Source organism: Arvicola amphibius, chromosome 6 (assembly GCF_903992535.2).
Source record: "Arvicola amphibius chromosome 6, mArvAmp1.2, whole genome shotgun sequence".
NCBI classification, from domain to species: Eukaryota; Metazoa; Chordata; class Mammalia; order Rodentia; family Cricetidae; genus Arvicola; species Arvicola amphibius.
In genome coordinates this window covers 40,964,407-40,989,987 of record NC_052052.2, presented here as the reverse complement: position 1 = coordinate 40,989,987, position 25,581 = coordinate 40,964,407, and the positions used below count along the sequence as shown (strand labels likewise).

General features: G+C 50.6%; 2 protein-coding genes across 3 annotated transcripts in view; one reads left to right on the top strand and one right to left on the bottom strand.

Annotated features, from left to right (window-relative positions):
* The window catches only part of Ssbp3 (single stranded DNA binding protein 3), a 141,218-nt gene extending 136,604 nt beyond the window's left edge, over window positions 1-4,614 (top strand). For both annotated transcript variants that reach the window (XM_038333533.1, XM_038333532.1), the window contains 4 exons: window positions 2,234-2,312; window positions 3,104-3,132; window positions 3,228-3,329; window positions 3,962-4,614. In XM_038333533.1, coding sequence (XP_038189461.1) covers window positions 2,234-2,312; window positions 3,104-3,132; window positions 3,228-3,329; window positions 3,962-3,991 — 240 coding nt within the window. In that variant the 3' untranslated portion in view covers window positions 3,992-4,614. The remainder of the gene's footprint in view (window positions 1-2,233; window positions 2,313-3,103; window positions 3,133-3,227; window positions 3,330-3,961) is intronic.
* Window positions 4,615-13,197: 8,583 nt separating this feature from the next.
* Mrpl37 (mitochondrial ribosomal protein L37) lies at window positions 13,198-25,526 on the bottom strand. Its single transcript, XM_038335384.1, has 7 exons — window positions 25,122-25,526; window positions 22,363-22,546; window positions 22,156-22,271; window positions 19,611-19,796; window positions 18,235-18,392; window positions 14,555-14,758; window positions 13,198-13,408 (listed from the first exon to the last, which is right to left on the bottom strand). The coding sequence occupies exons 1-7, from the start codon at window positions 25,465-25,467 to the stop codon at window positions 13,331-13,333; spliced, it is 1,272 nt and encodes a 423-aa protein (XP_038191312.1). The 5' UTR covers window positions 25,468-25,526; the 3' UTR covers window positions 13,198-13,330.
* Between the last annotated feature and the right edge of the window lie 55 nt (window positions 25,527-25,581).

Sequence of the window (25,581 nt, the reverse complement as noted above, 5' to 3'; positions counted from 1 at the left end):
GTCTATAAAGTGAGTTCCACGACACCAAGGGCTATGCAAAGAAACCCTGTCTCAAAAAAAACTCAAAACAAAAAACCACACACCGCAATATTTTTGCTGAGTATGGTGGCAATGTGTGCCTTTAACCACAGCACTCAGGAGACGGGCATGCAGATACCTGAGCGAGGTCAGCTGGGTCGACAAAGTGAGTTCTAGGAAAGCCAAAGCCACACAGAGAAACCAAACCAGCTAAACAAACACCAACTCACAGTTTTTAAGATGAGACCGGGTGGTAAGGTGGCTCACACCTAAAATCCTAGCACTCGAGGAGGTAGAGAAGCAGTAAGATTGCCATGTGTTCTAGGCCAGCATAGGCAACATAACAAGTGTGGGGTCAGCCAGGGCTGTATAGTGAGAACCGCATCTCAAAACACAAAAACTAAGGTGTGACAAGAAGGATATCCGCCTCTGATCTGGAAATCTGGTCAGAACGGGTGAGAAAAGGAGTAGAATAAAAGGAAAGTGTGTGTGCTCACCTGGACGTCGCACTAACCTCACACCAGAGAAAGTATGGCTTAGTGTTTCAGAAATGAGGCTGCAGGAGAACTCAGAAAATGCCATGGTCAAGGTCAGCCAAGTTAAACAAGAATTCAACTTGGATCTCACAAGTTGAAGTATCCTCTTGTGAAAAAGAGGTTTAATTGAGCAGGACATCTGTCCTGTTGTGCTAGTGTTTAGGAGTGCTGGCCATCACAGGAATGTCACACTAAAAAGGCCAGCCCAGTGGTGATAGAAGTGTCCTAAAGTTGATATGGTAGTTTCCCCAACCCTAAACATAATGGATCAGTTGTAAGAGGTATGAATGTTTGTATGTTATTAAGCAGTAGGTGAAAATACATAATAATATGTGATTTCAAAATTACTGATCTGGAGACAGAGTTAGTGTATGTTTTGATCCAGCGCTTGGGAGGCAGAGGTAGTCGTGTCCCTGAGTTTAAGGGTAGCCAGTGTTACATATGCCCTATATTAAAAAAAAAAAAGACAAAAAAAAACCCCAAATTTATTTTTATATATTGGTCATATTTGTGTTAGAATAATGGCATTTGTTTGTTTGCGTATGTGATGTATGTATTATGTTAGCAACTTTGGATACTTTTTGGTCTGGGACAGCCATGTCCTAGGAGCCTAATAAGGTGACCACCCCTTCATCTTTGTATCATTTGGGTTAATTAGCATGAATTTAGTTGCTTCACTGTTCCTGGAAAGGTGAAAAAGACACTGAGCCCCTGTGTTCAGGAGGTGACTTTCAAGACCCCAGCCCCTGCACACATCAGCTCTCCATGCCGCCTCCTGTACCATGGTCTGTTGACCACACAGCAGTTCTGGAATGGCTTCTGCCATCTGTTTTGTTCTGCTAAGGCTTTGCCACCTCCTCCATGCAGCTCATTCTGATTTCCCTGCAGTCTATGACTGTGTTTGGAACTCAGCTGGCCACCCTCTTGCTGCATGGCTGTGAGCTGCTTCTCCTGGGGCTGTGACACAGGTGTGACCCAGCAACTCTCACTGTCACTTCCTGTCGAGCCCTTCACACCCTTTACCCAGTCAGCATCACAGGTCCTGATTCAGGCTAGACTCCTTGGTAACTCAGGACCATGAGATGTGGCCTTCCTTCCTGAGGTGGGCTTGAGAGTTGCAGACAGGATGGCGTGGAGTAGATTCTTCACCATTGCCCCCAAGACATCCCATGTTGGAGGGACAGCCCATAATAGGCTGCCCTGGTCCACTCTCAGCTTCTCCTCTGCCCCAGGAGATCTGTGCAAAACATTTGCTATGCTCTGCTTCAGTTTTCTCACCTGTACAATGCAGGTGACAGATTTTAGTCGTTGTCTGGCCTGTGCAGTCAGTCGAGATTCATTCCTGTGCAGTAATGGCTGCTGAATCAGAACCCTAACCAGACACCGTGAGGAGACCTGAGAAATTGGCTAGCTGGCGGCTTTGGTCTGGGTCCTTTCCCCCTGAGTTGGCGCGTTAATAAAACCAGGCCCCTCCGTTAGGCAGTCCCCAGGGTGAAGACAAGGAACCCGTTCTAGCCACCCAGGCACCCAGTGCCTAAGTCTGCACAAGGAGACCACCACCTTGGAGCATCCTGGGTGGCACTTCTAAGCAGCTGGGTTCCAAGGCCTGAGCCTTTCAGGGAAGCGGGACAGGAGTGCAAAGGGCCTGGATCCTCTAACCAACCTCTACTTCCCCACAGTTTCCAATGGGTCCCGGCTCAGATGGCCCAATGGGGGGCATGGGCGGCATGGAGCCACACCACATGAATGGATCCTTAGGTAAGCTGGCACCTACACGTGGCTCCACTCCACCTCAGCTGCTGGGTCCCCTGGGACATGGTTCGCAGTCACTAGGCTCCCAGGAAGGTCCTGAGCAAGTGCTCCTGCCTACACTGAGGTGAACTCCCATGCACAGAGCCAGAAAGCAAAGGGTCCTTCTCAGAGGGTGGAGTACACACAGAAGGCATGGGCCAAGCATGGTGACACATATTACTGTAGTGTAGCATGCAGGAACCTGAGGCAGGAGGATCACAAGTTTCAAGCTAGCCTGAAATATTATACTACAGGTGTATAAGTGAGACCCGAGAAAGCTAGAGCTGGGCACATGGTTGTGTGGCTTTCATCTGAGCACTTAGGATGAATTCATGGCATGCCCGGGCCATTTGGTAAGACCCTGCCTCAAGAGCAGATGGGGCTGAGGAGATGGCTCAGTCAGTAGTGTTTATTTGGCAAGCGTGAGGACCCGAGCTTGATCCCCAGCGCCATGTAAAAGCTGCACACAGTGGCACACGCTTTTAATGCCAACTGTGGAGGCAGAGACAGGAGGATCCTCGAGACTTGCTGCCAGCCAATCTATAGTTGAATCAGCAAGCTGAATCCAGGTTCAGTGAGAGAATTTGTCTCAAAAAGAAAGGTGGAAAGCACCTGGCAGTGATCTCTGACCTCCTCCAGTGTACACTCGTGTGTACACATACATACATGAAAACAGTACCTACATATACTCAACACACACACACCGTGGAAGAAGGAAAGAAAGGAATGCCCTGACTTGGCCTCTTCTTCCCTTTTAGGATCAGGAGACATAGATGGACTTCCAAAAGTGAGTGATGCTTATTGTCCCCTCCCTCAGTATCACCCTCTCTGTTAGGTCGGGTTGTTGGGGACATGGACTCACCTCCTCATCTCTTTCTACAGAATTCTCCTAACAACATAAGTGGCATTAGCAATCCTCCAGGCACTCCCCGAGATGACGGCGAGCTAGGAGGGAACTTCCTCCACTCCTTCCAGAACGACAATGTAAGTTCCAAGAGCCCCTGACTCTTATAGTGCTTGGGTCCCAGGAGTTCCCTTCGGCCTGAGGACCCTGGAACTGCGTTTCCTGCCGCCTGGTCCTTCCGGGGGTGGGGGTGCGGGTGCTGTGTGAAGGCTGGAAGCCTTCAGCATTCATAAGCAGAAACCTGGGAAAGCTCTGGGCTGAACTGGTCAGGCAGCACTGGCCCATGGGATCATGCAAGCAGGAATTTCCTGGGCCCCTGGTGCACAGGGGCCAGGTGAATTTCTGTGTTCATACTCATTGATGAAAACAGCTTCGGAGAACCTCAGACTGTTGCTAGTCCACAGCACCCTCCAGGAACCTGGACTTAATAAATTCCAGTACCCTACTGTTTTGGTTTCCCTAAAAAACTTGACTCCAAGGAATACGAACTAGAGGCCACTGGTGCTTCCAGAGTTCCTGGCAAGAGGCATAGACTGGCCCCAGAGGAGTCACCTCGCTCCTGCATCCTTGACTTCACCCTGTCCATGGCCATCTTGCACCCCAGGTTTGCTCTGGCTAGCACTGTAGTTAATCAGGCTGTCAGCACATTGATAAGTCCATGGCCTCTCCTCCCCACCTGACAGTCATCCCCAACCCTGCTTCTCCCCTGCAGTATTCTCCAAGCATGACGATGAGTGTGTGACCCCCCTCTCCAAGACGTTGAGAGCCGGCATTGCAGGCAGAAGATGCCAGAAATTATGCAAGAAGAAGTGAGGTGTCGATACCAGGAGCTGGGGGAGGGTGTCTCCTGCTCCCCTCCACCCCTCCCATCCACTCCCCCACCTTTCCCAATTTTAGTTTCATGCAATAAAAAGGCCAAACTTTTTATTCCATAAAACATGAAGGACAAAAACTCAAAAAATGTATTTCAAGTCAGCAATCAGAAAAATCCTACCCTCTCCTCACCCTAAAGGACCTTTCTGTACATGACACTTTTTGTTTGTTCGTTTGTTTGTTTGGGATTTTATCGTTGCTGGGATTTTTTAATTTGTTTTTGGGGGGGTTTCTTTTGGGGAAAAATTTTTTTAATGGAAGCTTCTAGCAAACCCTACGCCCACCCCATTCTTTGCTTTCTTCTTAAAAAAAAAAAAAAAAAAAAAAAAGAACAAACAAAAAAAAAGGAAAAAGAAAAAAAGGCCAAAAAAAAGGGAAGAAAAACCCACAAGCCCTGCCATGTGTCTTACCACCAGAAAGCTAGTCTAGGTGTGCGGTGCCACACTGACGCTGTAGCCATCTGATAATAATAATAAACTGGACAGTTTACAATCGGTGGTCCCTTTCCAAGGCAGTCTGGGGAGAAGGAAGAGTCCACCACTTCCACGTGGGCCTTTGGGGTTTGCACTGGGCAAGGAGACGATCTGGCTGGCCGTCACAACACACCGGCACCCCTGTGGCCGTAGCGCCCAGAGCCCCCAACCTGCTGTCGCCTAACAGAGACCATCGCTGTGACCCAGCACACACACTGTTCCGGGATGGCTGCCTCTTCAGACCTCGTGCCCGGCCACGGGGGCCTCCAGCCCGTCAGTCCCCACCACTCTTGGCAAGACTCCTGCTGGCTGGGTAGGAGAGGCCCCACCCACAGAATGGCTGTGGTCTGGGACACGGAACTGGCTTCCAAGTTCTGGTCCCTAGATCCTCACATAGTGCGCACAGGCAGGGCGGGCTGAAGTGGGTTTCTTTTTTTTTTTTCTCTCCTGTTTGTCATTTTTCAAAGATGGGTATTGGTTAGAATTGCTCTGTATTTGCTTGGAACTGGATGGACAGACTTCGGCATCGCTGTGGGGGTGGGGGGAGCACCAGCAACCAAACAGACGCTGTCTCCGGTCCTGTTTTTATTTTCAAAGACCTACAAACCTGATGGTGGAGCCGTCCTCTCCTAGGAGGGGTGACTTGGCTGCCCCGGCCTCGCCCTGGCAACCTCTGTGTCTTGCCCTGAAGACACTGAATTCTTTGTACATTTACACCCTCCTCGTGCCCCGCCCACCCCTGTAGCTGGTCTTTGTTTTCTTACCTCCCCTTTCTGACCCATGTATATCATATTCTGTGAGATACCATCTGCCTGAAAAAAGACCTTGTGCGGATTCTTGGGAACGTTGTAGCTGTTTCTGTGTTTTTTCTTACCTTGTAGTCTGGTTCTGAATTATGAGAGGAAAAAAAAGTAATTATGATACATTGTAGTTTGTGTACGATATATGTTGATAACGTTTTATTAAAGGGACATCTTTTTTCCGCAGCCCTTCCTGACATGTTTGGGGGGAGCCCGGGTAGGAGCTGGTGATACTCATCAGGAAGGAGAGTGTGGGCCTGGCACCTGAGACTTCTTCCTCGCTCTCCAGGCACCTGCTGCCTTTCCCTGGGCCTGTGTTCAGTGCTGGATACAGTGGCCTTGGAAGTGGGGTTGGGACAGGTGGGCGCCAGTTACCTCAAACCCTTGGCTGTTTGTCTTCTTGTTAACAGCTTCCATGCCCAAAGTCCCTGACATGTCTGGGATTATTGGGATAGTAGGAAAGTCTGTAGGTGTTTAGCTATTGGGAGATTGATCTCCCCCCTCCCCCGCTTTTTCTTTTATTAAATCTCCCAGGCAGGGCTAAGAGTGGGAAAGGCAAGGATTAGGCACCAGGCAAAGGATTTTGGAAGTGATCCAGACTGACCTGTAGCTTACAGAGGGGCTATAGAGAATGGGGTGGGGGTAGGCTGGTGGTTGCCAGTGTCAGAAAGTACAGCTGAAGTCTTGGGTACATCCTCTGGGGGTGTGGGTGGGATGGCCAGTGCTTGAACCAAGTGCTCTCCACTTTCCCAAGAACCTCAGAACCAGGTTGTGATTCTGCCTGCTGGCATCTTGCTACCGTCACTCCTTTGGACATGACCGTGGGCATATAGATTAGTTTGTGACTGACTTTGGTTTCTTCATCTAGGCGCTAACAACAGTGCCTCATGAGTGACTCCTGCCAACTCACCCTTGGAAAGGTGGTGTGACGGGAAGGAGCTCGGACACCCTAGGTTCAGTCCTAGACTTTTCTCCGCGGCTGCTGACTATTGGGGAAGCATCCCTTTGGAGCAGTGGGTGATGCAGGCTGTGGCACTCACACCAGCATCTGTGACGAGGTAGTTGCTGCACGGTCTCCTCATTCATGCTTCCAGATAGGAGCCGTGGAGAGGGTGCTGTGTGGGAGAAGCCATCTCAGGTCTGCCGAGGTGAGAGGCCACCTGCATTGCTTTCTTTTCCCACAGCCCATGGCCACCCAGAGCCTGGTCTTCCTTCACTGGAGTATTGTCATTGCCTTGCTCGGGCTTAACCAAGACTTTCAGGGCTAGGCCAGAGCCCGGCCCTGAGCAGCATGAGTCCCATGGAGGGAAGGATAGAAGCTCAGGCAGGAGCAGAGGAGTCAGTCTGCAGTCTCCCCAGCTGGCCTCTGCTTCTCTTCTGGTCCTTATCATCTCTAAGGGGTTGCTGGTCTTGCTGGAGAGACCTTTCCCTGAGGCAGAAGAGCTACCCTCAGACTGTAGACCCCAGGAGACCTGGGGGGTGGGGATACTCCAGAGTCACCACTGTTTTGTCCCTGAGCCCCTGATCTCTGAATGCCCGAAACTCCCCAGGGTTTGGCTGTGTGGGCTAGTCAGGGAAAAGGGGGCTGGATGGAAATGGATCCTCCTCTTTCAGCCCTGGGCTCTTTGTGGGCTTGGCCTTGGGCCTGGAGGTTGGACATAAACAACCAGACTAGGGATTGTACTGAGAAATAGAGAGGTTCATTCTATCCTGTGCTGGGCTTCTCCTGTCCATTCCCGAGACCCTGTGAAACCCCAGTCCTTGGCAGCTGGGGCCTGGACAGTTAGCTTCCTGTTCTGTTTCCTGGCCTCGTTTTGGTCCTCTCAGTGCCATAAAGATGTACTTCAGGGGCTCCTCACTCTTCCTGCGTTCATCCATTCATCGTGTGTTTGGTGACATCTGCCCGCTAAGCGAAACAGGAATGATGGAGACCCTTTTAGGGTCTGGCAGGTGACAGGAAAAACTCTTTGGGTGGGTTGAGTCACCTAGATAGGCAGTAAAGAAGGTGGATGTCTAGGCTCCTGTTAGTGGCCAGCTTGCGGAGTTGGCATTTAGATGACCGACACCTGGAGACGGGTCCTCTGGGGTCCCCAGTGATCAGAAATGGAAACGGAACTAGCAAAGGTAGGTAAAGGTGGAGCTGAGAGATCATGGCACGGGTCAAAGCTTGTGGTAACTGGTAGACCCCGAGGGCTGGTACCCTTGCCTTTCTCACCACCTGGCACTTGATGCAGTTTGTCACCTACACCTTGGTTCTCGCTGCCCTCTGTTCCTGGAACCAAGTCCCCAAATCCCCACCATGAGGATGCTCCTCACCTGTGGCAGCTGAGTTCTCAGGGGCCCTGTGCTGATGAGTCAGTGTCTGCCTTCTCTAAGCCAGAGCCTGTCTCCTGGCAGGGGCTCAGTGGGTGTTTGTGGAGGAACTGAAGGTTGCTGAGTCAGTCACCACCCCTGGAATATACTCTGGTGTCTGTCCCCAGTGCTGTCACCTGTGGGCAGGGACTTCGAGGTGGGGAAAAGGTGGCCTTTGTGGGTACCTGCTACTGCAGATCCAGAGACAACTTACTGTCAATGACCACTAGGCAGCCTAGGAACTCCTGGGGACAGGTACTGCGACTACCAGCTTGAGTCCCCAATCCCAGCACACTGCCTGACACACGGTTTATAATTCTGGAATAGTGTGAATGGCTAAATTGCCAGAGGTGTGATTAGGGAACCTCAGGACTCTAGTCCTGACACTTTTGGGAGTCCTCACGTTGGTCTGTCTGGGTTAGAAACCTGTAAATCGTGTATGTTCTAGGAAGGGGCACATTGCTCTCTACAGGCTGAACTCAAGAGATGAAGATCTTGCATTGGGCAGCAAACCTGCTCCCTAGATGGGTCTGGGGAGATGTGCCTGAGGTAGCTGGCATGAAGCATGATCCCTCAGGTGGCAGCATCCTGAACAAGAAGTGCTGGGCTTGCTCTGCCTGCCCTACTCACAGCCCAGCCTAGTTCTGTGAACTGAGAAATGGAGCAGTTCTGGAAAGGAGACACCAGGCTATCCTAGGACCATCCAGTCCTTTTTAGGAAGGGTCCCCACAGGAGATGGTGGGTGTGACCCAGAAGTCAGAACTGAGGCTCGGGAGCTGAAGCTCCAGGATGGCATTTCACCAGAGCACCTAAAGATCGAAGGGGTGTACTTAGAAAGGGCATTCCCCTGTGAGTAAGTGTGGAAGCCAGCTGGGGAAAGGGTGGTGCATGTGTTTGAGGAGGTCTGGTTTCTAGGACCCATGGTGGGTGAATATCCAGCGGAGGACATACAAACCTTTCCCAGGGGTGGCATTGGAGTTAGGACCATGAAGCATGATTAATAAAAACCCAGAGAAATTGGGGTTCAGCCTAAAGTTTCAAAAATCAAAACAGCCAACTCTTAATCTCTACCTCAGTCTGAAATGGCGATCCTGCCTCCTGGAAATCTCAGAATGAAACTGCCCAAGAGCTGTCTCCTCCCATTTTATAATCTCTAGTTCTGACACCACTACCACCTGGTTTCTATGGCAAGCTAGTGTGGCTACTGGGATAAAGGTGCATGTTATTGTTGCCTGGTCTATAAGGTTGGCCAGTGTGGTTGTTTTTCTTTTCTGATCTGTAGGCAAGTTTTATTTATTAAAATACAAGTGAAATGCCACTCCAGGGCCAGCTCACTCTGACACCAGACCTGATTTGGCTGGATTGCCACCTCTGAAAGGTCTCTGGAAGCTTGGCTACCCAGTCACTTGCACTTCCTGTTTTGGCAAATATGTCCAGGTGCAATTCTGCAAATGCTATGGGGATGAGGACCAGCGACTCTGCATGTGTGCTGCTCAGTCCATACCCAGCTCAGAGCTCACACTGGCTCTAAATGTTCTCCAGGTCTGCCCTACCCTTCCGTGTCATTGATGCATAGGGCCTGTTAGTGTGTAGCCTCCCTATCCTGAGAATGTAGTGCTAGCATCCTCAGCTGCTAGAGGTTCACGAGTATGTCCTTGCTAGGAGTGCCTTCCTCAAGATTTTTACCTTCTGCCAGGCAGTGGCCAGTAGCTGGTGTGGGCCAAGGTCACACTAACTTGCCTCCGTGTAGGACAGTTCTGTGCAAATACTGTGTCTGCAGGACCTGTATTGTCGTTCTGTGTCCACAGCCTTGCTCAGGTCTGGCACATACTAGACACTCTGTGAACTACTATGAGAGGAGATCAAGTGGCTGGTAACTTGTCATCTGAGGCAAGGAGCACGTACTAGAGTTGAGCAGAAGAAAATACATGTCTCTAGAAGTTCCCAGAATGCACCTGATCTCACCTGATCTCAGAAACTAAGCAAGGTCGGGCCTGGTTGGTACTTGGATGGGAGAAGTTCCCAGAGGGGTTGGGCCGTTGAGGTTCCCCATACCCGGTGACCCTCAGCACTCATGTGGGCATATTAAAGGAACAGTCTGGCACCATCAGGTCCTGTGCCTGCTTCAAGGGACTCAACTTGAGGAGGAGTCTGCGCTGACTGCAGCATCTTCCAGCCTTGGGCCCACAAGGAGTGAGTGACAGACACAGTCCTCCAAGTGGGATCACCAAGCCTCTGGCTAACACCTGCCGAGGGGCACTGTGGGCAGAAAGTGAACCTCTTCCAGCTGGGGCATCTAAGACTCCAAACTGATCTGAGGGAAGTCTGGTCAGATGCAGCCCATCTAACTCAAGGGAGAAAGATCGTGAACAGGGACATTGTCCAAACTCTACAGAGGAGAATGTGGGGCATCTGGATGTGGGGAATGGCCTCCTCCCAGGCCGGACTTAATTCCCTGGAGACTGAATTGAACCAACCTTCTCTTTCTTTAATATATATATATATATATATATATATATATATATATATATTTGAAATAAAGATTTATTTAGCCCAGGCTGGGCAGGAATCCCCAATGTAGACACGGATGAAACTGAACCTCTGATTCCCCTGCTTCCACCTTCTGAGCATTTGGATTATAGCTGTCAATCTCCACCCTCAGCAGGAATGAGCTTCTTCATGGATTGGGCACATTCAGGCTCACTATGCGAATGTCATTTTGCCCCCAGTTCTGTTGCTTCAAGTCCTCTAGGCCTTTCATGCCGAGTGTGACTGTCCCTTTCCTGCCCTTCCTTCAGACTCAGGCTGGCCAGCGAGGCCCCTGTCGTCAGGCCATGAGCCACACAGACATAATGTCACCCCTTAAGAAAAGCAAAGCAGCCCAGCAGTGATGGTGCAAACCTTTAATCCCAGCACTCAGGAGGCAGAGGCAGGCGGATCTATTCTACATAGAGTTCCAGCACAGTCAGGACTACACAGAGAAAACCTGTCTCAGAAAACTGGGGAAAGAAAAGAGTGGAAGAGACAAGGAGGCTGGGCACAGGGAAGCTGGGGAGGAAATTCCTCTCTGCAGAGGTGGTAGTTGTCACCACTTAGAAACTTTCTAGCACTTCAGTAAATCCTGTGGGCTTATCAGCTTCCTCAGTTTCCCCATCTCCATGGGGGTGGGGATACCCACCATTCCCCCTGCCTCAGCACAGACACACTGCACTTTGTGTTCGGTTTGGTTCTTTGTGCTGTGGGCTCTGGGGCCTTGTGATAGGACTATGACCAGGCAGGAGGTGCCCACTCTGGAGCTAGGGGGACACGGACTGCAAACCCTGTAACGCTGGCCCATGCTGGGTCATCAGATCTCAGGCCGCAAGGTTATGGGCTGACTGCGCTAGTTACTGTGAGCCTCCTCCCCTCAGGCTGCTCATCTCGCCCTCTTCACCAGCAACAAGCCAGCCTCATAGGACTTAGGGTGCCAGGCTTCCAGCCTAGGAGAATCACCACAGTGGCCTGCAGCTGGCCTTTTCAATCATCTGCCATTCCATCCTCTACCAGCACTGAATGAATTTCGTGACACAGCAGTTCCACTGCCACCAATTTACCCTATGGCTATGCTGGCAAAGCAGACTCAGAGCCACGAGCAGGGCTGCTTGCTGCCGCATTTTATAATACCCAGAGACAACCTGTACGGCCATCTCCAGCCACAACTGCAGCACAGGAAGAAGGGGTATACTGTCTGTGCTGCTGTGGCGGGACCCTGAGACTCCCAAGGCTAGGTAAGTGTACAGGGAGGATACTAAGTATATATAGTTGTGTGCTTACGACACACACATCGTGACATGCAGAAAACAAGCTGGGTTACATCTTGAGAGGAGGACTAGGGGTTGCTTGGAGTGTTACCTTGGACTTGAGAAAGGTACAAAAGTTACCTGGTGTTCAAGGTCTCATGAACCATCCCAACTGCCATCCCAGCTCCCCAACACTCCCTGTTCCCAGGCACCTGACACACCAGGCTCCTTCCTTTCTCACATCTTCCTGGTGACCCCTCTTGCCTACATCTCCCCAAGTCCCGTAGCCCCTGCAAAGCTATGAAGTTAACTATGAAGAGCTAGCAGGGGTGGGACACACTGAGTGGCCCAGGGCTAACACTGTTGGATGATGTTACCCAGCTCCAAGGTCTCTCTGTGTTCTTTCCATAGGAAGCCTGAGTATTCACAGCCAACAGGGCCACCTCACCCAAGGCCGTGCCCTCTGTGGCAGTGGCAGTTACCCGATGATCTGTGACAAGTGGAAAGTCCCTATAGATAGGCTCACCCATGTATGAGCAATGTGGCTCTTGCGTTCTGTGGGCTCCACCGAGGCCCCAGGTGTGATCACAGATGCAGTGGGCACGCTCCTTCTCTCTCCTGTGTTCACCTGCGCTCCCCACAGGCGCTGGGCCAGCTTTCTCTGCAAGCGTCCACACGCAGGTCTCTGTGCCCAGGTGAGTACGAGGGCAGCTGGCTCGGAGCATCAGCTGTGGGAGCGTGGGGCCACTCCTCCTGAGTGCTCATGTTAAAGGATGAGGTGCCTTCCACATGCTCCATGCAGTACATGCCTGCAACAGTGACCTTTACCGTACAACCACCCTGTTGTGCACAAGGCACAATGTCGAGTGGGACTTGATGTTATTTGGAGACCAGCTGAACCGGGAAACTCATCAAGTAAGCCCGTGATGCAGGAAACTAGGGCTCTACAATGAAGAATCTGAGGGATGTGAGTATGTTCAATGTAATAGTTGAGCAGTTAAGAGCAGTGTCTGTCCTTCCACGGGAGCCAGGATTGGCTCCCAGCACCACACAGCAGCTCACAACCAGATGTGACTCCAGTTCTGAGGGAGCTAGCTGATCCTGTCTTCCGGCCTCTCTGGGCACTAGGCACGCACGGTACATATACAAACAGACAAAACACCTGTATACATTAAAAACAAAAATTTCTACAAGAACTTAGCACACATTTATAGTACCTGCCATGAGGCAGGCCAGACAGACTCAAAGCTAGAATCTTCAAAATTAGAAAGGGGGCGGGGGCAGGGATGTGACTCAATGGTACAGTACTTTTCATAGGGTCAATCCCCAGTACCAAAAGAAAACAAAAACAAGGGACAGGCTAAGGTGGCACAGGCCTGAAATTCCAGTACTCTAGATGTTAAGGTCTGAGGATGGCAAGTTCAAGGCAAGACTAACTACACAGCAATACTTTGTCTCAAAAACAAAGGGGGGTGGGGGAGAGAAAGACCTAAAACTCCAAGGGAAGTGGTACTAGCCTCAGGGTTTGAATGAGGAAACCGAAACTCAGGCACCACTCATCTGAGTCCAGATGAGTTCAAAGCACAGCTGGTCCAGGGCCTGTACCTGTAAGAGGCAAGGAGGCACATGGCGTGCTCAACATTCAGCACCTCACAGACAAGCTCACACCAATGCAATACAAAGACTCTTTATTGCCAGCAAGACCACCAGACCGAGACGGCGTGGGAGGCTTGCCAGGCCCAGCATCACCTTCCTAGGACGTAAGCTCCTTAGAGGCAGGAGTAGGGTGTCAGGCTCCTGAAGTTCACACAGCACCATGCAAATACAGAGCTAAAAACTTCCTGAACGTCTCTGGCTGGAAATCAACAGGCCCAGCGGGTTCCTAGAAAGAACACAGACCATTAGGATCCATGACAGCAAAGGAGACAGGTGGCTCTAGGTGACTCGTTAGTGCCCGGCGAATCACCATCTTTCCCCCACATCAGCTCTCCATGACCAAGGACACTGAGGAGCTGGTACTGCAGATGTGCTGAGGGTTGCTGGCCCCATCAGCCGCGTCATCTGCTCTGCTTCCTAAGTCCCCTCACTCCAACCACTGGGACATGACAAGATCTCCCCATTCTACACTGGCTTGCAGGCTCCTGCTTGTGTCCACTGCTGGAGGCCCAGGAAGGATGTGAATCTGGCTCCTATCCTCAGGAAACTTCTAATCGGGTGTTTAAAAATTGACAAAGGGTAACAGACCTCAATAAAGAAGCAACACAAAGAGACAAAGGGAGTCTGTGTGTGTGACTAACTTACTGACTTTCCCTTAAGTAGAATGAACCTGGAAGAAAAGGAAAAGGAGGGGTACACATGAGGGCGGGAAGGGCCAAAGCAAGATTAGCGCCCAAGCCCATGGTGGTGGGTGTGGAGGCAGGAATAGAACTGGAAAGGTGAAGCGGGAGTCCTGACCAGCAGGCCTGCCACTGAGTTCAACTCTAGGAGAAAGGCAGCCTGGAGACTGAAGCCTGGAGAGAGACGACACTAGCATGTGACTGACGGGGGTGTGGCTGGTGACTGTGCATGTGACAAAGAGGCTGAAGCCAGTGAGGGGTCCAAACTCACACAGCACAGGGGAGACACGCTGACAGGCTGGAAGTCACTGCAGAACTGACTGTGTAACTATCAGAACTCCACTGAGCCAGTCTGCACGCAGCCAGCCTGTGTGCTCTGCCCTCTCATCCTGAGTGCTTCTCACTGTATCATAGCCTGAGCCACTGCAGAGCAGGCTGGACTCAGCTGAGCCCTGGGTGCAGCAGGGGCACAGGAGGACACCCGTGTGCTGACAGTGACTGCAGTCCTCCCACAAGGCCAGTGTGATGCTGCCACAGGGCCCAGCAAGGCACTGAAGCAGGCCGGGGAGTGGGCACAGGGACAGTCTCCCAAAGCAGAAACTGAAAAGGAGGGGAGGCAGATGTGGTTGTTCACCCTGGATGGACAAGTCAAGGTCCGCTGTAATCCCCAGGCTCGAGGAATCTGGACTTACCAACACCACCTTCCTTTTGATGACTGGGCGACACCAGAAGTGCTGGTAAAGGAGCTGGTCTGAGTCTATCCATACCAAATTCTTGATGCCCTCATTAGAGGCCAGATCTGTGGTGTTCAACTGCAACACGAGGAACTGGAAGACACGCCCATCGGTGCCCACGCTCTGCACAACTATGGGCTGCTCCAAGACCTTGGTGGTGTTCTAAGAAAAGTGGACAAGAAAACGATGTGGCGGAAGAATGCACACCAGGGGGCCCAAATTCCACCCTTTAAAACACCCATGGTTTCACCTCAGGACAGTCAAGGCAGACCGAGGAGTTCCACAGTCCACAGCCAGTCTCCCCGCATACAGCCTGGCCTCCCCTTACTCAGCCAGACCTCATCCCACCCAGCCAGGCTTCCCTTCACCCAGCTAGGCTTCCCTTCACCCAGCTAGGCCTCTCCTCACCCAGCCAGGCCTCTCCTCACTTAGCCTGGCCTTCTCTGCCTCAAGACCCCAGAAACCTGCTCTTCAACCCCAGTACCCATTCCCACTGCTGACTGGCAATTACTGGACAAGGCTTGAAGTTCAGGCGAGCCAGGAGGTTAATGGAGGAAATCCCTCAAACCTCTGCCTTACCCAATAAGACAACAGTGACATCAGCTATCAAAGGCTGACTTGGAAGCTCATCATTAGACCTGCCATTCACTCTATCTGACAGATGAAGACACAGACCCAACTTGGCAGACTGGCCTGTCTGAAGTCAGACTGACCAGACGTGCTGGTGTGTCTGCCCTGCTCCCGAGGGCCCGACATCACTGGGTACTCCCGAAAGCAGGACCGTCTACACCACAGTCAGTCATCTGAGCTTCAGTTACTTACTGCAGCATGTAGCGGGTCACACTCCTGGAGGGTACACTCCAGGCATGTCACAGTCAGGGCCTGTACTGATTCACCGTAGCAGTAACGACACTCAGGAGTTACAGGAGCTTAGTCCAGACACCCTGCCTGTTTTTCATAGACAGACGTATATTCCTGCTTCACAGACTGAAGTGCAGGTATCGAGGCATTTGCTCAAGGCCACCCAGAGGTTTAGGCTAAGTCAGGTAGCCCCATTGTCCAGGCTGTGGCTGGTGTCCCAGTGTATCTATCTGACACCAGGGCCTCTTTCATTCTTTTTTTTTTTTTAAAATATTTATTTGTTTATTATGTATATAACATTCTGTCTGTGTGTATGCCTGCAGGCCAGAAGAGGGCACCAGACCTCATTACAGATGGTTGTGAGCCACCATGTGGTTGCCGGAAATTGAACTCAGGACCTTTGGAAGAGCAGGCAGTGCTCTTAACCACTGAGCCATCTCTCGAGCCCGCCTCTTTCATTCTTAAGTGGGTTTTTTTTTTTTTTTTTTGGTTGATTGTTTTTGTTTTTGTTCTTTTCCCAAGACAGCGTAACTCTGTATAGTCCTGGAACTCATTCTGTAGACCAGGCTGGCCTGGAACTCAGAGATCTACCTTCCTCTGCCTCCCAAGTGCTGGATTAAAGGTGTGCCCCAAACTGCCTGGCTCCTAAGTGTGATTGTTGGGTAACTCTATGGCCTGCCTTTGCATACTTTGTAGTAATCCAGACTGCTACTGGCCACAGATCCTGCAGTCCAGCCACGAGAAGCAGGGCACTCCTGATGCAACATACTGCTGCCTTGCCCTCAGGGCTCACCTGACTTTAGGACTAGCTAATGGAAGTCCCAAGTACGTGCCACACCAGGGATGCTGGTCTCAGAAATACCTGTGCTAGCTGCATGAGAAATAAATACAAAGAGAAGTACCTCTAAGTGTTAGCTGAGATTCGGTATTGACTCTTATCTCCCTCTACAGATCAATAAAACTGCAGGTAGTACATAAATTTCTCAGCAATTTTACCTTTTACATGGAGGCTCGTCCCATAACTGCTCAACTTCATGGCCCCAGGAATAATTTGTACCTGGAGACGGTGGAGGAGGCTGCCTATTCTATCTAACTGGGCGGTAATTAGCCAGCACTGCTACCTAGGCCCTTCTGGCGATATCTGGCAGAGACTACACTGAGCCCATGGCCTGGAACATGGAATGTTGCTGTTCCCTTCCTCCACCCAAACTGGGGACAGCACATCCTTTAGAAGCTGTAGGAATCACAGATCAGCCTCTGCTTTTCCACTCATTAGCTGTGGGATCGTGAGTGATTTTACCCAATCTTACAGAGAGTTCAGGAAGTCTACAGCGAGGGAATAGGACTAAAGCCAGCTGCCCACTATCTGCCCACTGTTAAGACATAATAAGGCCACATGAGGATGCCACAGTTGCTAATCTCTCTGGTTCTAGTTCTTACCATGCTGGGGACTGAACCTGGGGACTTACACACACTAGAAAGATGCTCCGCCACTCAGTTATATCCCCAGCCCACTCCAGGTCTTCGGCTATATGATCAGAAACATAAATTACCCTTCCTGAGCTTGTCTCTTCTTCTACAAAGTGAGACTAACAGCACCTGCCACACAGGTTGTTCAAAAGAGCAAACCAAGTGAGAAGCTCTACAACTTTAGTGCAGGGTTTCCAAACCCCAGTTTGCACGAACCTCACCCCAAGTGCTTTTTAAATGCTGACTGCTGGGCCCTACTCCAGAGCTTTCGATTCAGTGGTCTATGAAGTACACGCTCACCAAGCTCCTCCAGGACAACACTGGAGTCTACAGCTGTTAACGTGTGGGGTGTGTCAGGTGCTCAGTATAGAACAGCACATTCTACTCCCTACTCAGGCAGCCAACCAAACCAACCCTGCCAGCACCCACCCCAGGTAGGACAGAGCAAATCCTAATTCCCTCACTCCTGGGAGGACCACGGGCCTGAGGTTCTACTCAAGACCTGAGAGAACAGGAGCTCTCAGAAATATGCCCCATGCTCCCACTCCTACCCCGTAACCAAACCTTTTCCTCGTCCTGAGACAGCGTTCATTTCAACCACTCAGCCTCCATTCTACACCATCTAGGTGCTGGGACTTCCTCTTAATATTGAGGGCCACCACCAAGTGGTATCTTGTTTCTATACCTACCCTGAACTGACAGTGACTGCCTGGCCTCACCTCCTGGGTCTTCTGATGGTGCCGCGTGCTCCAAATCTGACCCTGCAGAGCAGCCTGGGCGTGGAGCCCAGACACACACAGGCTTCTGAGAAGGGTATGCCCTGTACCCCTCCTTCCCCCACACTTCCTGCTGCAAACTGCAGTGTGAAGTGATTAGTTCGCTGTGAGCCTATGGCATACTGGGAAGTGGAGCTCCAAATGACACCAAGGACAGCTGTGTCTGGATAAAGTACCAGACCCCAAGAGAGGTCAGTTGGTTGCTACAAGTTAAGAGGAAGTGCATTTGGGCTGGAGAGATGGCTCAGAGGGTAAGAGCATTGCCTGCTCTTCCAAAGGTCCTGAGTTCAATTCCCAGCAACCACATGGTGGCTCATGACCATCTGTAATGGGGTCTGGTGCCCTCTTCTGGCCTGCAGGCATACATAATAAATAAATTTTTTTTCTTTTAAAAAAAGAGGAAGTGCATTTTCCTGAGATTCCTCAATCAAACTCAAAGTCCGTCCCCAATCTATTCTTCCTGGGAGTGGTCTTTACAGAAGGAGGCCAAGCCCGCAGAAAGCAGTTCTATGGTCTTCTGCACACACATACCCCATAGAGGAGCCGAGCCTGAGCCAGGGCATTTGCAAAAGCAAACAGGAGCATCTTGGCCCTTAGCTGTTCCGGAAGGAAGCGTTGTGGCTTTAAATTGGCCTTTTCCAGGAAATACAAGGTGTGGGGATAGGGGTAAGGGTAGCCCTCCCGGAATCCTGCAAGAGAAGAGACAGGAGAGGTGAGGAGGCATAGACTAATCAGCCTGCCACAGAGCCTCAGGACACTCAGGGCAGGTAATAAAGACTCACAGGAGACAATAGTACATAATCATGCTCATAGATCTATGGATGGCTACTGAGGAGCTGAGACAGAAGCCGGAGATGGCTTGTAAAACCCAGCCACAATGCTTTAAATGTTACTCTTTGGCTCCTCACAGAAAATACATGCCAACTTGTGGCAGGTGCTTCCTACACACACATTCTAACTCCTCCCACTTGCTCTCATCCAAGCGCACAGATGACCGTGACACCAACACATGGGTGACTAAAAGCCATGGTCATTACTAAGGAGAAAGCAGAAGTCAGTACTCTACTGTTAGTAACAAATGACTTGCCTCGTACTTCACAGCTTCAGGTTAGCACCTGTTCACTTCAGACAAGACATTGTCAAGTCATGAATATCTCGAGTGACTATGAATAAATCTCTGGTGGGTTAGAGGCTTCTAGAAACAGTGCCTGGAATCAGTGCACGTGGGTACAGAGGAAGGAGAACGACACTGGGGACACAGCTCGGAAAAGCCAGGAGAAGAGTGCTCGCTGAGGGACGGGGTTCCCTGCAGGCCTGGTCCTGCAGGCTGCTGCACTCTGCAGGGCACAGACACCCGGCAAGGCACACACTCCACACGGGGCTGCTGCACTCTGCAGAGCACGGACACCCGGCACACACTCCACACAGGGCTGCTGCACTCTGCAGGGCACGGACACCCGGCACACACTCCACACGGGGCTGCTGCACTCTGCAGGGCACGGACACCCGGCACATACTCCACTCCACACGGGGCTCCAGACAGGAAGCAAGGAGAGCCCAAATGGAGCCTGCTGCTGCCTGTGAGGAGCCTGCAGTCTAGAGGGGAACCAGACGGGAAAATCAATCACACCCCAGCACAGAGACGTGTCAAGATCCAGGGTGACTCAGGGCTGTGGGAAGATAAATGAAAAGTCCCTGATTGAGACTGAAAGTTCAGCATTTCTGGGGGAAGTGACTGTGAACATGAATGGCAGCCGATTAAGAGTTAGGAAGCAGGGGCTGCCACACAGATTCTAGGAGAAGATAACACATATGTGCTGCCAAGCACCTAGAACTATTAGTACATCCTTTCTCTTAAAGAATTATGAAGAAAAAGCACACCCTCATCTCTGCTCCGCTTTGCTCACCTGTGTCATCCTCCACGCCATAGACATGGCATTTCTGAAGATCGATGGTGGGAGAAATGGGATAGAAGGTTTCGAGAATGTGACTTTCGGTAGCTTCCACCTCCTCTCTGGAGGCAATGGTGGGCAGAGGGTCCTTGGCTCTCAATATAGCACCACTAGAACCTCGGACCTGAAGGAGAAGAGACTCTAAAATGGGGAAAGATGATTAGTCTAACCTGGTCTTCGTACAGGTCTCAAAGTGTGAAACCGTCATCCTCCACAAACCTCAAGTCCAAGTCTGCTGCAGGTTCTCTAGATGACCAGCCTGGTCATAGGACACACATATGGCATTAGAACATTAACTCTGAGCCCCTGAGAGGGTAAGGAACTAGAACATTCTTCTCCCTGGGTGCTCTTCTAATGAACCCCAAGGCTCCTGATTTGTGGGCATCCTTCATCTTCTCAAGCACCAGCTCCAAGCCAGGGACCCAGAAACAGGGCAGAATTACCCTGTGCTCTCAAGGAGCCCTTTAGGAAGCAAGTGCTGCTGGGGAAAGCAGAGCCATATGCAGACAGAGCCCTCTGCTAAACCCAGAGGGCCCCGGAAGGAAGCAAAACCTTCAAATTGGGCAGCAGAGGAAGCACTTGGGAGACAGAGGCAGGTAGACTTCAGTGAGTTCAAGGTCAGCCAGGGCTCCACAGTGAGATGGCTCAAAAGCAACAGCAAAGGGTATCTGAAGGAGAAGAGTGGGTCTCTGTTACTGGGATCAGCTAACTCTTCATCGAGGGGGCTGTACTGTGCATATGCATGTTCGGCTGCAGCTCTGGGCTCTGGCCACTAGAATTCCATCTCCATCCCTGCTCACACCATCTACGTCACGACCATCAATACTGTCTTCAGACACTGCCCAACGTCCCAGTCTCTGGTGGAAGAGCTCTGGAGAGGAGTCTGCCATGCACTGAAAATGAAGACTAGCATGCAAAAGCAGTCCAGGGTGACTGGGACAGGACACTGGAGGACAAGAGGCATGGAGAGAGAAGTACTGTGAGCAGGGGCAGAAGGGAGGGTTTCAGACCAGGCAAAGGGCCAGATTCGTCTTAACAAGAGAGCGAGAAAAGCCAGCCAGATCTGAGCTCATCAGGTAAGTTGGATTAGCATGTATTCTACATGGGAATGTAGATGGCCAGAGGAGACATTATCGCAGCAAACTAACCAATGAGCCTGGTGTGAAAATGTGGAAATGGTGTCTGCACTGTTCCCATGGGAAGCCACATGCCACCTGACAAAATGTGGTTAGAAAGACTGTTGTCTGAATCCTGACTATCTCCGAGTGGCACCACCCTCTGCAGGTGCCTGGTTTCAGAGAGTAAAATCCCTATATGTGAAGGTAATGGATTGGGACTGTTTTAAGATCAGAAACCGGTTTGGTCAATGGCACTGCCATTTAATTAGTGTGCAGCCTCCCAAGATATGTAAAAAAATGGATGCTACATCTGCAGATGGATCACTTCTGCAGTAATTGTACCTCAAGATTGGTTTCCTAAGGCATTTCCTGTTTCCTCAACAAATGTGCCTGGACCTCTCCTAACCTTGGGTTTTAGATTCTCCCCACAGATCACTCTAGTGTGGTTTCTAATTCAATTCCCTCCACATCCCTCCTCCAGTGACAGCTCGAAATGGGGCAGTTTAATTAGAGGTAACACTTGACAATGGGCCAACAAGTACTCTCCATTAATGAGGTGCACTAATTTCCTTAGTGGTGCCATTACCTCTGCCAGGCTGACTCCTTGCCAGAAGTCCATGTGCAAAGAGGGGAGATGGGGAAACATGCTCAAACAGACAGCCCAGGTCCCAGGTATTCCACAGCTGTTTTCTTTGCTCCACAATCCCATCACCTAGACCACCTGAACCGACACACCTGTCCGAAACACCAGCATGCACTGCCAAGCACACAGCATGCACAAAGGCAGGCAGGTGGGAAAGCTGGATACCAAAAAGCTGGAAGTGACAAACTTACGGACAGGGGGAGCAGCAGGATGGGTGGTAAGACTTGGACTAGGTGGATAGCCCATGATAAATGACAGCCTTGGGTTTCAAACAAGGCAACATGTCAAAAAGACTTGCTGTGTTGAAAGAAGCACTCTAAAGTATGCTAACATGGATGTGGAAGGGTGCAGAAGTATGGAAAGGGAAAGACAGCTGCTGAGTGTGGTGAGGGTAGAGAGCAATGTGTTCTAATATTCCCTTGTCTTCAGCATTTAAAAACTCCCAAGCACACTGTGGGTACTCAGCAGATACGGTCAGCTGTCCATGATTGAATGGCGACTTAGAAGCAGTTAAAAACAGCAATGAGAAGGAGCATGGTGGTGCCGACTACAGGATCACAAGTCTGAAGTTGGCGTTGTGTAGTGAGACCCTATAAAGGGCGTGTCTGAACGCTAAGAGTATGTGGCAGGAGCAGGATGGAAGGGCTGGAGTGTGGAGACAGGGCTAAGAGCACCAGAGAGAATAAACAAACTGAAAAAGAAAACCCAGCAAGACCTTCTAGTATACAGGATGACTAACCTCGGTTCCAGGTGGTGGCTAAGGAGTAGTTTTGGGTAGACATCCGCCTGGCCAGAGAAGGGTGCTTGAGAATCTGGGACTTACACAGCTGGATGAGGCTGTCCACAATGACTGGGCTTGGAGGAAAAAAATGACATTTGAAGACTTAAAACAACTTAAAGTAACTCCATATTTCTCAATTGAAAATCCTATTTTGGGGAAACTCACCAGTAGGTCTCCCTCTTGGGGATGTCCTCAGTGGAGTGCCAGAGACGGGCATGAGAGATGATATCCAAAACACGCTCTTCTTGGTTCTCTATGTGATTTCTTGGATCGTCAACAAGACTAAGCACTTTCTTGGGAAGGCCTTCTATTAGCTTGGTCTTAGTTAGCCAGAGAGCCTGCTTCATACCTTTGGGACAATCACCACAAAACAAACAAACAAAAAGAGAGAAGACAGTTCAGGAAGAGATGCTCATGCCAACCAGGTAGGACTATGAAGAAAAGGCTGCCTCAAGAGAAGGCTGGGTTTGATATGAGACATCTGAGGAACAAAACCAAAAGAAAAGAGTAGATCAAGAGTACGCCTTTAATCCCAGCACTAGGGAGGCAGAGGCAGGCAGATCTCTGTGAGTTCGAGGCCAACCTGGTCTACAAGAGCTAGTTCCAGGACAGGTTCAAAGTTATAGAGAAACCCTATGCAAAAAACAAAAGACAAGGCCGGGCGGTGGTGGCGCACGCCTTTAATCCCAGCACTCGGGAGGCAGAGGCAGGCGGATCTTTGTGAGTTCGAGACCAGCCTGGTCTACAAGAGCTAGCTCCAGGACAGGCTCTAAAGCTGCAGAGAAACCCTGTCTCGAAAAACAAAAACAAAAACAAAAAGACAAAAAGAGTATTACTTCATGAATAATGACCTACTTCAAGGTGGTGAGCTGACTATGGGACTGAGTGCAGTGCCTGCCATGGGAAGGATTCAAACCTTTTTCAAGACAGCTGAGATCCCTGCTGACTCCCTACAGGCAGAGAAATGGAAGCTGTGAGGCTAGCTCATTGGACCAGCCCTTCTGGTAATCCATATCCTATCCCTGACTAGAGAAGCCCATGCATACCAAACTTATGTCTGAGTCCATCACAGCTACTCAGTTCTGCTATTGTTGCACAAGTGCAGCCATGGGCAGTAACGTATACGTGCACATGGTTGTTTTCCAGTAAAACTTTACTTACAAAAAGAAGGAGCTACTTAATTAGCTGACCCCAGCTCTGTGACGTTATTGCTAGCCACCACAGAGCCAATGTTTATGACTCTCTAGCACATAAACAAAATATATAGTATTTAGAGCTACCATTTACCGAATGTGTCACAAAAGGGGAAACTTGGACAAGATGGAGGAGTTTGCTTTAAGCCACTTATCTTTAAGGTGACACAAGCAGGAGAACCTGCGCCTGTCTCCCCTCAAGTCCACCATCTCTCCATAACCCTCATTGGCTTCTAAGGCCCATATTTTGCAAGGTTTTGTTGTGATTTTATTAAGACCTCTTTATGACTTTTGAAAGTGCAGGCAGAAGATACATTTTCAGACAGTTTGATGAGTGCGATCTTCTAGAACACTTGTCGTCCATTACCAGTGACAATCAAAGGGGTTATGTAGTAAGAGATCCTTCACAGCACGTTCAGGGTCCACTGGGAGTGGCTAATGGCTAGGAAAATCAGCTTGCAGGTAGGTATAGGAGTGGGCATTCTAAGAGGCTGGCCCATTGTTACCAGTTTTCCCAAGCTTATGACTGATTTTCTTAGCCCTCAAGCCCTGTTAGATCTCCTTATTTCCTATTTATCCTTTGGAAAATCCTGCTCCCACATACCTCAATTGCTTTTGCACTTAGGACCCTGCCCTATCGTCGTCCTGATCTGGGTGAAGATGGACGTTTGAAGAATGAAGAAAGGTACTCTTAATAATCACCTCTGGAAAATAATTCCTGACGACAATGAGAAGCAGACTGGTTTTGTCTTGAGACACTTAGATCTGTTCTTAAGAGTGACAGGCCCCTAAGTGGGTAGACTTTTGGGTACAAATTCCTTTATACATCCCAGGCTTTTAACAAAAGACACTGACATAGGAAACTAGTGTTGTAGACCTGGTTTCACTATTGAAAGGAAAAGTATTGGCTCAGGACCCCAAGACCAAGTTTTCAGCACAAAGGAGATGTATTTTCCCCAGAGGGACAAAGGACAGGGAATAAGAGACAATGACAGGAGATAGAGAACAAGGGAGAAGGGAAAGGAAAAAGGAAATGGGAGTGGGGGGTAGGGAACAAGGAAAAGGGGGAAGGGGTATCTGTCCCAAAGTGGGACAAAGAACTGCTTCTGGAAAGAGAGGAGACAGATGTGGCACATAGGAAAACGACAGTTTATGAAGGTAAAGAAGAAAACCCCATGTTAGGATATGTTTAATTTTAATTGGGCATGTTAACTAGGTCAGTGGGGGGGGGGGGTTACTGGACTTCAATACTTTGATGGCTGGACCTTGGTAGTCAGCCTCAGGAGGAAGTGGCCATACAAAGGAATAGATCTGGGGGGGAGGGGGGAGAAAGGCTAGTTTTAGGAATGTAATCTAACGATTTTTTTTTTTTTTTTTTATCAAGGCAGAGGGAATGAGAAAGAAGGGGAAGGCCTTCCAGAGCCATGTTTGCTAGGCCCGGGCTGGCTGGAGTCCCTTCAGCTATCACCGCTCCACGCGTGTATAAGCAAATCCCTGTTCCAGCTGGCGATCCTGTGACATGAGGAGATAACCCTGCAGAGGACACACTCAAATTCTCCACAGCTCTCTCTCCTAGCATTGCTCTTTACATCCCACTTGATCCTGACAACTCTCACAAGACGGATGTCCCTGTGGCTCTACTTCGCAGAGGAAGAAACCGAGACCCTCCCCCGGGTCGGGTTAGTCCTGAACCCAGAACAGGGTCTCCTCCCGTTCGCCCTGTGGCCTCACCCTCAAGGAGTCGGCAGCGCTGGTGGAATATGTAGCAGGGCTCGTCCTTGTACAGAGGCTGCTCGTGCATCGGGGCGGTGCGGTGGAACCGTGGATCATTCCAGCCGCGATCCCACGGCGGGAAGATGGGCCGAGCCAGCCCTGGTACGAAGTGCATCTTCCCCTCGTAGGTAATGGGCTCCAGACCCGGGATCTCGTACACCCTGTCCAGGGGCCGAGGCTCGGGCTTCCGCGTGGAACGCACGCCCCATTCGTATGCCCCGCGTTTCGGGGCCCCGCAGCCCCCGAGGCCCAGCCTCCCAGAGCCAGCTAGTACCCGCAAAGCGGGCCCGGACGCCAACGCCATAGCGATCCAGTCCCCACAACACCTCTACCTGGACGCCGCCATCTTTTCCGGCGCAGGGCCTGCCGGGAGCGAAAGGGGATGGGCGCAAAGTCGCATTTTGAGAATGACAGACGC